Here is a 14,136-nt window from a genome sequence, read left to right as displayed (position 1 = left end):
GAAGGAAGGGCAGCAGGTACCTGAAATGCAAAATCCGACATAGTGCTTGTAAAGCTTAAAAGTCTGCTGTAATAACTGAAGATAAGCATTTAAACATATGGATGGAGGACAGTTTAGTGTTCTTTCAGTGAAACAATAAAAGTTAGAAGGACAAAAATAGGATTTTCAAAACATTGCTTCCACCCCAGTGGACATTACACCCTTGACTGCACAAATTCAATGCCGTTTGTATCTGCTCCCAACACATTACCTGTTCATCAGAGTCAGAATAATGTATGTGTATTCGCTTACAACCCCACATATGTACACATTTTTGCAATATGATGTTGTTTAAGTCAGGAGTGTACTCTAAATAAACTAATCCCCCCCCCTTTATTTATAGTACACAGTTTAGGCTCACATAAATCCTAATGACCTGAATTCGCAGGATGCAATATCATATTTAGCATCAAACTAAAGAAGTATCTGTAGTTGTCTTTATCACATTCTGAAGGCGGCAGTTAATTCACACACATTTCCATATCTTAACACCTAAACATTTACCCTATTATATAAATCAGACCGTCACATATAGATGTAGCACAAATAAAGCTCTTTCATCTAGAGCTCAGTATATTATCTTTTCCTTAAACTGAATCTTTTGAAGTTCATTAAATTGAACTGAATTGACAGAGAATTTAGTTCCCACCATGCAACCTTAGAGAATATGGTGATACTGTACTATAGTTTTCCAAGAATAAAATGATTAAAGTGTATTAGTGAATAGCTGAGCTGCCACATCCCTATCAGCAATTCATCCAGGCCGGCGAGGGCAGAGAGGGCGTCTCCCTGGACTGAGGATTGCTTTTTTCAGGGTTATCAGGTCAGCACTGAGCCCGTGGAGCAGCGGTCCCCCATCAGAGACAACCAGATTAGAAACTAGATCAGATTTTCTAACAGGAGAAAAGGGCTGAAAGCAGCTCTCTTTATTAATGTGAGGCAGAAGTGATCCACGCTGTGTTTTGTATTCATGTATTCCAAATCTGAAAGGACCAACAGACATTCTGTTCCAAAAGACGCTGAAAGTGACACCTACACTTAAAAAATCACTCAGAGTGCAAAGTTAAATTGTAGTACTTTTTGAGAGATGGGAGTTAACTTATGCTTGACAAAATGGTCACACTCTTACATCTGCCATTTGGAAGAAATGTTGATCCAAAGTGCCTTTTGAGCAGAGATTTGTGGTGTTAGTGTCACACTCTCATGCATACATTTGCTCAAACTGTATTCTCGCTGTTGTAGAAATGATGATGTGCTGTGATACTGAGCATTTGGAACAGTGGCGTTTCTCGTTTGCACATTCAGAGATTCCGTCTGATTGACAGCGGACCCCGGTGCTTCCTCTGATCTAATTTGATAATTTAATCATGTATTGGGGAATATTTACTGAGGATTTGCGTCCCTTTTGGGAGACTTAGTTTTAATAGTAAGCAGTAAAAATTCCATGTTTATTAAAGGGCAGCACTGAAGTATTGCATCAATGTTATAAAAGAAAACCAGAGTTTGGGTTCAAGCAACATTTGATTTGACTTTATTATCAGAATATTCATGTAAGGCCTTCCTATTTAGTGTTACAAGAAATGTTTTCTCCTCATCTGAATACAAAATGTTTTAGAGTGGAAATCCAACTTTTGTGCTTTATAATTACAAAGTATATGTTGATTAAACAGTGTAAAGGCTATTCAATTTTGACAACATCTGTGTTAAGATTGGTTCCCTACAACATGGTGGTTCATATCTGCAGACAGCACTGAATGGTTTTATTTCTACCTCAAAGTTTTTCCCTTTTTATGACATAGGTCTCCCAGAGGCCTGGTGGTATACATGCTGGTGTGGACAGTCCACTTCTTTGTGTGGCTTGACATTGGATACAGGCTGATCATGTGGCCACATACATACTGTTACCTTAAGTATAGAAAATGAGAATAACCCTCTGCCCCCCACAAAGGACATGTGCTCATAAATATAAAACAACATACACTAAAAAGCCCAGGATGTCCTCTTAACAGGACATTAGGACTCAACTAGACTGCATGCATGGTGTTTGAAATAAAGACTTCAGTGTCATGCCTTAGGAGTTCACAATAGCTTTTGCCTCTTCCCAAATTCTTGGAATACCACTTGGAAACGCCGAAGTGGGGGGGTTTTAAAGTTGTCTATTTCCACTTTAACCTAATTCACACCTGTAAGACAGGAGGATTGGAGAAATATAGACACAGGTGCTCTATGTTGTACAGTTTGAAAACGATCAACTGTAGCTTCTTTGAAAACTGTGCTGAGAGCGTGCAGGAGCTCACCTTTCTCATTTCTACCCAGGTTACGGAATGATGACTGACGGCACCACCACGTACATCAACGCCTCGGCCTGCACTGTCAACTTCCTACCCATGAACGCGCCCATCGTCTTTGACCTTCCAAACCCCAGGACCACATGACTAGAGGAAGCTGGCCCCAAAACGCCTGCCGCCAGTCAGGAGAAAGGAGCCAGGAGAGGCAGGTGAGGTCGGTGGGCAGAACGGGACTGAATTGTGTAAATATACGACGGTCAGCTGTGTGTTTGACGTGACACATACGGTACATGAAGATGGAGCGGACTAAGCGAGGGATGGATGCTCGCTCGCGCTATTAATGTTATTTTATGTGCCATAATTTCTTCATCTCAACACTGAGTCTACTTGAGGAGACACTTTTACATGTGGACAAACGGACACTTGTCTGTGCCCTCTTTTACTGCACTGACAATCTGATGTGGTTCTTGGAGAGACGAGAGACACCCTGACATCCCCTTTTCACTTCATTTAAATGGACTGCAAACGTTTGGAGTAATGTGAAACCCAACGCCTCGTCTACAGGAGTTCTGGTTAGAGCCACCGCTCAACAGCAGCAATGGAACATTTGCCGGGGGGATTTTAACAGAACTTTTCTGCTCTCCCACTTTTAAACATTCATTTCTCATTTTCTTTCCCTCAGTCCTTCGTTCTACCACCCTTCTTATCTTCCTCCTGTTTCTCCCCCATCCTCAGGCCCAGAGCGTGCTGGAGTGTGTGGGGTTTTTTGCCAGCTCGTGTGTATGTGAGATCAAAGCAAGTGTGTGAGGGCAGCAAAAGGTCTCTGCCATGGGCTGTGTGAGAGTCGGGGTGTCAAACATGTTGACACTGCTCCCCTGGGCCTCATTACAGCCCTCATAAGCCTCTTAGCCGGCCGAGAAGAGGCCACAGAGGAAACCACGCACAGCCCCCCTCCCTTTTTTTTGTCCTCTCCACTCCTCCTTCCATGCTTTTGCCTTTTTTCCTTCCCCTCTATCCTTCATGCTGTGAATGACTAGCTCAGCTCTTTAGCTACGGGCTTTTCGGACTTGATAAAGAGGTAGCAGCAGGTAACAAACAACGTAAAGGTGCTACATGCTAACGGAGCGGTAAATGGTGGGAGAGATGGAACATTTTATCCTTTTTCAGGAGGACTAAAGCTGTAACTACACGTACTGTAACTGGTCTATGTAAATGTTCTGTCAATGTAAAGAAAAAAAGGTTTTCAAGAAGATTTCCAAGTTGTTGCTATGCTTTAAAAAAAAAAAAACTTGTCAATATTTGTGGTTGTTACATTTCCTTTGGTCTATTTCTTAGTAATGTAAATGCTTATTATGGTATTTTCTTCTGTGTGAAGCTGCTCGGCCCCATTTGGTGATTATTAACTCTTTTATGTCCCTAAACAGTTTGTCTGTGTTTTAAAAAAAAGAGCTTTTCTTTTTTTTCCCCTTTGCTCTATTTTCTGAATAAGTCTGTTCTCAGTAAGAGTCTGAATGTGCTTAGCATAACGAGACCACGTCACACTTTGATCTCCCTGCTCTCCGACATTATGTATGAACGTTCCCCGAGGCTGCAGTTTACTCCCGCTTTACTCTCTCACATCAGCGCTCATTGTGCCAGCTGATGTCTTAATGTTTCCAAATGGGCAAAGGAGGAAAGAGCGGCAGAACTGCTCTCCAAGAGACCAATGTCTGTGGATAATGGTGGGTGCGTGCACTGCCTGAGTGTCTGTACACATTATGCTAATGTTGTGTGGAGCAGTTTGAGTTTTAGGTGCTTAAACTGAGGACATTTTTGGCTGATCTTCACCTTTTAAATGGGAACGGTTAGGATTAGGGTTAAGTTTAAGACTTGTACGCAGGGTGTATAGAGGCACTGCAGCTTAATAACACAGATAAATATACATCAAGCACATCATTTCAAAATTTGGAGTCCCTAGAACACAGACAACATGCTGGTCTGATGATGTCTTACTATAAAACCGTGAGGATAAACAGTCAAGTTTGAAATGCAGAATCTTTTCGGATGAACATCTTCAATGAGAACTCTAGTCCTGTGATTTAAATTCAACTTTATCAAGATATTGTACCACCTGGAGCACTGGTTTCTAAAGCTATGGTACACAGAGGAAAAAATAATAAATTAAAAACATTAGTGGTGTAAAGATTTACTAATATGAGTCGGAAATCGGTTTCAACATAATAGATGCAACTACATTGGCTCAATCTAAATGTACCATGAACCGCTCAATGGTCCGATTCTAAAATTACAAATCAGTTGACTGAAGCTTTGCTGCTAACAGCGTCTCCACGAAAAAGTTGACCTGGATGATTGCGATAAACGTTTACGGTCTATAGCTGTGTCTCCATCAAAGTCATTTTATGTGTGTTCTGAAGTATAGCGTTAGAAAAGGTTAAACAAAATTAAAAGCAAACCTTTTCAACTTTGCAAAAAAGTTTTTCCACTCACTTGAGCCAGTTTTTGCGTTTTTCTAAAAAAAGAGTTACTGCGCTTACTGGAACATGGAAACACTTTTCAAATAAGTTCTGACGCAGTGAACATTTAACTCACGTGACTAATGAGCCGCTGCTGCTCCGACAGACTCCTCGTCACTCCCGTGGCTCTATAACACAGCCATGATCGCTGCACAAAGATCTGATGGAACCTTCCTCACATCGATACCTGAAACAAACAGGATAGAAATCTGATGTTTCTGTTTTAATTGGCGCCACCTACTGCTTATCTTGTGAATCAACTACTAATAATCGCATAAGAGTAGCGGATGGAAACAAGCTTTCGTCCACATTTTATTTTGTCTCGAAATTCTGTTAAAGTTTGCGACACATTTGGGTGGAAACACGGCTTATATCTCCAGTGATATCAGATAAATACAATCTGGATAAAACTGCAATAACTCACAGCTAACTTTCCAACAACACTGATGGATAATCAACATCGCGTATCTGCAGCATTTTTCTAAACATGGCATATGTCTTCACCATGAAGTACTAAAACTATTTAGGAGATATTGCTTGTTAAATTACCAAAGACAACGGTAGGTTTACTGACCACAACTGGCTAATATTGACGCATGTGCAGAGTAGGTGAAGGGGATTTACATTTGATGGCTAATAATGAATATTTTGAGGCAAACTCAAGAAAAAGACCATAGAAAGTGACAGTATTCAAATAATAATAATAATAATAATAAACAAACAAAGACTGTTTAGTAAAAAAAGTTAAAAGAGGTGAAGTCAGTCATGTCATATATTGCTGTGCTGCTCTGAGTTTGATTACTGTTAAGCTGACATACTGTAGATGGAATTTAGCACTTCTTGAAGAGGTTTCACATTAAAAGCATACTAGGAGAGGAGCGGTTATGCCCTTTCAGCCACTAGAAGGTGTTTGAGAATTGACAGTATATTAAAGTTTCTTTTGTCAAGCAGCGGCAAACTATTTCTGCTCAACACCTCAATTGTTTATAACAAACAGTTGCACCATTTCCTCTGTAGCAAGTCCCACTCCACTAATTGGTTTTGTTGGATCAGAAGGACAAGTAATGGTTCTCTCAATATATCATTACGATCCCCTTCAAAGAAGCAGGATTTTAGGCTTCAAGTGGGGAGATTTGAGATCAGGGTTAGCAGTAATAGTCTGAATGTTTGTGTTTGTGTTTTAGTTTGAATTAAAACACAAACGTAATTAATGCCTACGACAGAAAATGTTCCAAGAAAGGAATAAAGGGAACTATTTAAAACCAAAAGATGGGAGGAACTTTCATCTCTAAGTTTCATGAAAAGCTGTCTGTTCAACTCTCCGCCAGTTCCAGTCCTCATTTAGATGTCTCACTTTGATGCTCTTCCGCTTTCAATAGCTGTGTTATGTGTTTCCTGTTTTTTCCCCCAAAAAGTGCTGTACTATTTCTTGATTTATTTCTTGAGGCATGCTTAAAGGAGTTAATGACTTCTGCTACTCAGACAATCTGCATATGAAGAGTTTTGTTCCAAAATGAGATATGTACTGTTTGAAAAAAAAAAAGGACGCCTACGCAGGCAGAATGATTGACAGCTAAAACTTGAAAGTAAACTGGTGGTACTTTTTAAAGGATTGTTAGTGTCCTTGGTAACATTTTTACTGGCTGGATCCTCTATATCTCAACAGTACTGGATGGTTATGGGCTTCAGGTCATTTTCTAAATGGATATATGGCATTTTGGAATGAAAGTGTTCATATGGTATTGTATTTTGCTATTGTTGTTGGGGACTTTTACATTTTTTAAACTGTAAAACAAGAAAATGGAGACCCAACAGATGCAAAATGTGACTGTGTTGCTCCTGGAGACAACTCTAAAAATGTATAAAGTACCTTTCTTTCTTAAAACCATTAAGGATTCTGCTGGTTCTAAGAGATTATTCACCGATTGAATAAAACCTTATCTGTGACCAGTGGATCATGCTCCCTTATTTCCATCCTCGCTCTTCCCTTTTGTCTCTCCCTTCTTGTTCTAGAGGGGGAAAAAATTAGAGGCGGAGAGGAAACTTTTCTCATCCCGGTTCTTCTCTTTTGTTCCGATCAAAGGCATCTGTGTCTCGTATCAATTATAGAGCCCAGAGCAGCGAGTTAATTTCCAGTAGCTAAACCCTCACCGCTCTGTCTCTGTCTCCCATTTTGTTCTGCAGGTCTTCCACACCTCTGCACATTCTAATGAGAACCCTCGTTCAAATAATTACATTAGTAATCCCAGGGGGAGACCGGGTAATTTATTCGCAGACGGCTTTTTACTTTGCCATTAATACAACTAGCTTTCATATACTCTTCCTCCAGCTCCCTCCCTCTTTTCTCACTCTGCCTCTCCAACCACAATACTGAGCTTTTTCTCAGTTCTCATCGTCCCCTTTTTCCATTTCCATCTGCTCTTCCGTCTCTCTCAGCTTCCTCAGATAATGATTCCCAGCTCTCTCCTACACTCTCTCCTCTCTGAGTGCTACTGTGTATCTTGCTGCAGTAGCGTTTTCCTTTGAATGAATGACAGACGTCCCCTCTATCTCCTTGTCATTCTTCTCACTTCATTCTACCCATCTGAACAAAAGATGCACCCAGTGCTTCCTGTTGGCTGCGTCATTAAAAAGGCACTGCATGGCTGATTGGCTTTGGAACACAATCAGTGTCAAACAGTCAAGATTGAGAACACAGGGAAAGCCTCTCAAATCGTTTATCAATCCCTCTTTGTTAGTCCTCATTTTTTCATGTTTTTCAGTCATCAATTCCCTTGATGGATCTATTTGTCGTATCAGTGGCAGATCAGATTTGAAATTCTAAAGTCTTGCTGCCAGGGCCACATTAACCCACCAAAGGGTCCAGGGGCAAAGATGAGGGGTGGGCCCTGAGTCTTCCAATCCCTTCCCATTTTAGTTTGTCATCGTACTGCACACCAGACTTATTAATGAATATGCCAACCCAGTAATAAGTGTAATACACACGCCAGTCCAAAGTGGCAGTGTCACATTTTCAACATGTGCTCATTCCACAGTCAAGTTAGGACTAACAAATATCTGTCTGGTTACACTTTCAAAATAAAACTTGCTGAGGTCCCAGTTTGGTTAGGTTTGGCAACAAAACTACTTGGTCAGGTAAAGGAAAAGATTTTAAGTTCCAGTCAGAACTATTCAGTTCAATTCAATTCAATTTTATTTGTATAGCGCCAATTCATAACAGAAGTTATCTCAGGACACTTTTCAAATAGAGCAGGTCTAGACCGAACTCTTTATAACATTTACAGAGACCCAACAGTACCACCATGAGCAAGCACTATCGGCACATTATGGTTAAGGTCAGGGAATTGTTGGTGTGGTTAATAAAAAGGTTGAAGTTTACTGCACATTTGTGAAGTCAGACATGCTACAAACTGATGCACCACCCAAAAATCCCTACCCTTACTCTCCAGCCCACTACTTAAAGGGAACACTATTTCCTGTGTTGGCATTGAATGTTAATCTAAGGTTTTTCCAACGGTTGTTGAGTTACAGAGAAATACGTTTTCAGGAGATTTAAGATTAGGGAAAAATGCAGAAGCCACTTTGAAGTGCTCACCATTTCAGTTTATATGTTGCTTTTTATAGTCAATATTACCGAATAAATTTGCAATGAATCAAATTACAAGTCATTGCCAAACACCGGACCTGGCCCCCCTGAGTGTGTGGGGCCTCAGGGTAGTTGCCTGTTATACCTAGCTGGTTGCTTCCTGAAGCAGCTGCAGGCATCAGAGTGAAGGTCAGTGAAGAAACGCCCAGAGGAAGTTGTTGTAGCAGATCTTCCCCGTGGTGTTGGCATCGAAGTAGGAGCTGAGGTGGAAGAACTCCTCCTCCGACAGATTCACGCTGAAATGGCGCAGCACCTGCAGGGCAACAACCACAGAAGTTGGAATTTGCACATAATGTTTGTGTCCTAGCTTATTAGGTGGGGGTTTAGGACACGTCATCCCTAACCAGGTTACTAATTGTTTCTATCGATTAGCTCAGGGAGCGTTGTCTTCAGTCAATTGCACAGCAGGTAAATGACAGGGACAATAAAACAGGAGTGTCAGCTGCTGTTCTCCTGGGCCAAAATGTCAGCGTGGTCTTGTTTCAACCTTCAGTTTAATTGAACAATTAAAATTACTGATTGGCTGTCAAGTGGTGTGTGTGTGTGTGTGTGTGTGTGTGTCTTTGCTAGCTTGAGCTTCATGGATTTTCAGTCACTCTCCATCATTCTCCTTCAGACATTTTGATAGAAGAGACACAAGCGGAGCTCAAACAGTTGCATCAATAATTCATAAAGAACCAGTTTATCATTGACTGATATCAGGTGGAGTTCTGCAGGGCGGCGTGCTGTACTGTAGTGGACCTCACCTTCCTGAAGTCCCGCACTGAGATGATTCCCGTGCGGGTGTGGTCCGATGTCAGGAAGCAACGTCTGATGGAGGTCCAGGAGGAGCAGACCACATCGTAGATCCTCAGCATGACCTCCACACAGTCTTTGCTCAGAACACCCTGGCTCGTCTGGACCGGAGCAGACCGGACAGAGTACAAGTCCCAGGAAAGACATGAACAACGAGAGAGAAAACAACAAATAGAGGTGAGAGCCCCCACATTATCGGTAATATTTCACTTCTTCACAAGAACAAAGTGTTTTTTATTCTGTGATCAGATAAAGAGGTTTTGTCTGTAAACTGGTCTACAGACACACCATCGAATCAGAAACGATGCAGGGGGTCTCTGCAATTTTACACAGATGGTGGCGTCGGTTGAGACAATGCAGGTCTTTGTGATTCCGAGTTGGTTTGGAAGGTTGCAGCTCGTGGGTTGCCAGATTAGGCCCTCACCCACACGCTCCGTCGAAGCTTGGGGCTCGGCTTAGTTGCTCAGCGGGGGTCCTTTTAGAACATGCCCACCCGTGTGTCATTGTTCAAAGCTTCATATACACCTCCCCCGTGCCAAAAAAAAAAGCACTGCAAATCACCAAATTCGCCCAATTTGCTTGTCATGGGAGGCGATAGTCGAGAGCCTGAGGGTGGGAGGTCCCCGCTGAGTTTACACAATCTGGCAACCCGCCGTCGCCCATCACCGCCCCCTCACATTCCAGAGCCACCCCTCCCACTTTACTGTAACCTAATTTAAACTTGCAGCCAATAAAAGTACAATAGATCAGACCTTAAGCAGAGGGACTACAGAGTTCATTTGAACTGTGCTAATGTGCTGCTCAGCATGTGTAGCTGACAGTACATACTGTGTCCCAACTCCAACTCCAGCTGTGGTGACTGTCTACACACTGGATGCATGACGGGAGAGTATATTTTCAAATGCTAACATGCACTCTTAAGTCATTTGATTTAGTGTCAATATTTTGTTTGGCTGTACCTTATAAGTTAGCCTACCCTATATAAGGTTGTATACATTATAATTAATGGCTTGTTAATGGTTAATATAGGAAGAAAGAATCGCTGCATGGCTCTGAGGCCGATCCCACAGGTGCTCTTTAGTTAGGCAGGTGAAGGTTAACAAAGACCAGAAATCCAGGAAATCTTGTGCAGATAACCATGGTTATGGTTGCCCATGCTCGAAGAATAAATTCATTATATTGATTTATCTATAGTCAGTTTTTTTTAAAGTTGGGTATCATTTGGGGTTTTTCCCCAACACCAGTGCTAAAACTGTACCAGTGCCTAAACGGTGCCTACACTGATCATTTAAAAAAAAAAAAGGAGCACAAAGTGACGGTCAACATATTTGAACTTGAAATTGACCAATATATTAACTGTTTAAAGAATATTTAAATATAATATTAATAACTACAAAACATGTAATAAATGAACAAAACCTAATCCATCTACAATAATTTAACACTACATTTTGAGTTGTTATTCTACTCCAGCTGCAAACTTCAGCAAATCTTTTGCAGAGATATTAGAATCAGTTTTCTATCAACCTGAGGAAAGGCTGCTGTTGTCTTCATCATCAGTGGTCTCTAAATGGCAAGTCAATTATGACACATCTAGTGTTTTATATCTATGTGCCCCAGCTCCGTGGCCTCACTGTCGTCACACAGGCAGACAATCCCTCTGCTCGCGAGTGTATCCCATGTGTCACCGGCTGCTTCCCCATTTACAGGTTCTCAAACATTTGTTGCATGTCCCACAGGGTGCTGAACTCCTTTAGAGTTAAATACAGTCGCACTTTAAATCATTTGGCTCGCCATTTTAACCGTGTAGTAAGAGTGTTGCTGTAATGTTAACTAGCAATGCCTCTGTTGCCTGCTCAGGCACCGAAACAAGGCTCCAACATCTGGGTTGTGATTTGGTCTGCTAGATTCCAGTCGTATAGGAACCATATTGGCACTGCTGTGTTTCAGTGCCCAACCTAGTCTTTGTCCATGGTTATATCTGCACCACTTGACATTAACCAAGATTCCCTCATGTGGATGACGTAGCCACAGGTTCACACTTAAAATGAAGCAGATAAATGGAATTCAGTCATCATTTATTTCATTTACACCTGTCTACTATGTCAAAATGTCTTTCATAAAAAAGAAAGGCCTATTGAGATTGATGATGAAATGATTTCATGGGCTATATTTAAAGACGTTATCTGACAGAAAGACTACGACTCACTCTCGTATATGGACGGACAGATACATATCTCTTTTGGATACATTGTTTCCTAAAAGAGGATATGTGATTTACAAAACAGATCCGTGTGTGGCAGAATAAACAACTTTTTCCAATTAGCTCATGATGTCTGTTCAAGCATATTAGATGGATCTGGGACACACTGATTGCATGCAGACACTGAACAGCAGAATAAGAATCTTACCGGTGTAATAGGAGGTGGGAGTTTACGACGCTCAAATGCCCTCTTGGCCTCCACTGGTTTAAGGTTCAGGAGGAAGTGACGGAGGAAGTTGTGATATGAAACACAGCCATTATTCATGATGTCAAACTTCACAGCCAGATGCTCAAACTGCTCCCGACTCACATCGATGCTGAGAGAGTGGAGGATCTCTGTAACACACAGTCATTTGCATGTACATTAGCATTAGCAGGTGGAAGGAATAGCTCAGTGTCACTGTTTGTTTGCTGCTCACCCAGGAAGGAGGTAGTGCTGAGGTGACCCTCCTGCTGAGGGTCTTCCTCGGCACACTTTCTTTGGATCTCCTTCCAGCAGTGCTGCACCGTCCCACGCAGCGTCCTCCCTGTGCTGCCCAGCGGGCTTCCTGTTCCTGGCCTCCCCACTGAGAGAGGACGCCTGGAGGTGCACTGGGGGGCAGACTGGGAGAGGAAGGAGGGGCAGTCAGGAGGGGGGCTGCATAACTACACTGAAGAAAAGTGTCATATTAAGAGAGGTTTGTACTAAGCAGCTGATTCCAGGCACAGGTGTGTCTACACGGGATTCCTGAAATAATTCCAGGGTCTTTACAGCCGATGCAGAACAAACGCTCATATTAGCTGCAGTTTTAGGCAAATTGACTAAATTAATTTGGCCACAGCCCATAGGTAACAAATCCCTTAAAGCAGAATTCATTTTATTTTGCAGAAAACTATTCTTCTAGAAAGTGAAAGCGTTATTCACGTACAATAAACACTGTGTGTCTGTTGATGAACCACAGCAAAATGAAGTTTGATCATTAAAGACTGTATGTGTGGAGATATGAGAATTCCACTCGCAGCTCTGGAAAAAAATAGGAGCGATGCCAAAAAGATCATTGTAAGTCAGTTCCACTTTGCATCTGGTAAACCCGCTTTGAAGTGTCAAGTTGGGTTTCAAACAAAACACACACCTAGATTTACACAGGTCATCTGAGAGAGGGGCTAATACACTATATACTATATTATTAATTATTATTTCCAGGATATTTGGTCATTTTAATCCATTTCCAGGTGTTTCCATGACTAGTCTCAGATACAGTTTCACTTAATGTCTGATAAAAAACTAATGTATTTTAAAAGCGAAAGCTAGTTGCTTTGATCATTTCACTTCTGTAGTGTTGAGAACGTACTGCATTTGGCACATTAGTTTGCAAAGATGAAAACTCAGCATATAATTTAGTATATACAGTACATATAGTTTGTACACTGAAAATATGAAGAATGTTACTAACTCTTGCAGTTTGGCTACACTGAACAGGCGTCTGTGTTTAAGATGATTTCAAGTTTTCTGCACAGTGAATGGCATTTGTCTAAACTCATAACTCATAACTCACTCAAACTTCATAGAGCTGGTGCTTCTGTTTCTTTGCTCTGTCTTTTTGGTGTGTACAGTCCATGTGGACCTTCAAACACACTGGCAGATATCAAAATGGACATCAGATGGACCCATGTGGCCATGCATACATACACACAAAGTAACACCCCCCTCAGCTGTAACTGGTCTTCCTATTTTCAACTATTCAAATATGGCGGCTGTCAAATATCCCCAAGTTTTTGCCCCATGTTATTTGTGTGTATTTGTAGTCTTTTTCTAGAGTGCTGCAGGGATGACCTATTTTTGTAGGCCAACCTGGTAGTTAGCATTGTGGCTATGTGGTGAACAAAGGTTTTATGATACTGATGTTTTTTCAAGAAAGATAAACACCACTTTTATGATTTTTGCAATCACCACAAGTAAAAAGCTAACATTAGGCTATAAACAAAATATATATATATTTCCAACTTGTAATTAAATCTTGTAATTAAAATGTACAGGTTGTAAAGTTTGAGTTAGAATAGTTTACAGAGCGCGAGTATGAACACAACAAGGCTGTAAAGGAGGACTAGTGAGTAGATCAGTCTGTGTGTTTTAATGTCACCGACACCCTCTGTAGTCTCATTTAGCCACTTGTTAGCAACTGCCTTTTTTAAGACACGTAAAAGCTTTCAAATTCATAGTTGTGACAATCTCTCAAGCTTGTGTTAACCTTGTTTCAGGCATTAGCCAAAACCCATTCGACACACCCAGTGACTTTGAGGAGAGGGAACCTGAGGTGTTACAATGCTAACTCATTTCCGGGTTTAAGAACTCATTACTGCAGCACTCTATTCACCTCAACAGCTAATGTACTGAGCGTACATTTGTTAGTTGTAGCCATCAGACCGTGTGTGTAGTGTGTGTGTGTGTGTGTTGATGTGAAAGTCGAAGTCCTTTTCTGAATTTCCACTTGGGTTGAATCATTTTTCAACTCTCACAGATTCGTCTTTGCCTCGACTTGCAGCAATCTCACACACTGACAAACAGCTCACTGATTGGTCTGACACAGGCTCAGCTGATTTTTTAAAATGCAT

The 14,136-nt window shown here is 41.3% G+C and overlaps 2 protein-coding genes across 2 annotated transcripts in view; one reads left to right on the top strand and one right to left on the bottom strand.

Annotated features, from left to right (window-relative positions):
- Positions 1–3,331, top strand: part of mpped1 (metallophosphoesterase domain containing 1) — a 76,593-nt gene extending 73,262 nt beyond the window's left edge. Inside the window, exon 7 of the mRNA XM_051391713.1 lies at positions 2,356–3,331. Within this exon, the coding sequence (XP_051247673.1) occupies positions 2,356–2,474 (119 nt within the window). The 3' untranslated portion in view covers positions 2,475–3,331. The remainder of the gene's footprint in view (positions 1–2,355) is intronic.
- Positions 3,332–4,112: 781 nt separating this feature from the next.
- Positions 4,113–14,136, bottom strand: part of efcab6 (EF-hand calcium binding domain 6) — a 54,679-nt gene continuing 44,655 nt past the window's right edge. The window contains exons 27-31 of the mRNA XM_051393144.1: positions 11,964–12,147; positions 11,693–11,880; positions 9,233–9,382; positions 8,572–8,739; positions 4,113–5,027 (exon numbers count right to left, since the gene is read on the bottom strand). Coding sequence (XP_051249104.1) covers positions 8,617–8,739; positions 9,233–9,382; positions 11,693–11,880; positions 11,964–12,147 — 645 coding nt within the window. The 3' untranslated portion in view covers positions 4,113–5,027; positions 8,572–8,616. The remainder of the gene's footprint in view (positions 5,028–8,571; positions 8,740–9,232; positions 9,383–11,692; positions 11,881–11,963; positions 12,148–14,136) is intronic.

This window comes from Dicentrarchus labrax, unplaced genomic scaffold (assembly GCF_905237075.1).
Source record: "Dicentrarchus labrax unplaced genomic scaffold, dlabrax2021, whole genome shotgun sequence".
Taxonomy (NCBI): Eukaryota; Metazoa; Chordata; class Actinopteri; family Moronidae; genus Dicentrarchus; species Dicentrarchus labrax.
Note: the sequence above shows the minus strand (reverse complement) of the source record. Positions and strands in the feature narration are given on the sequence as shown.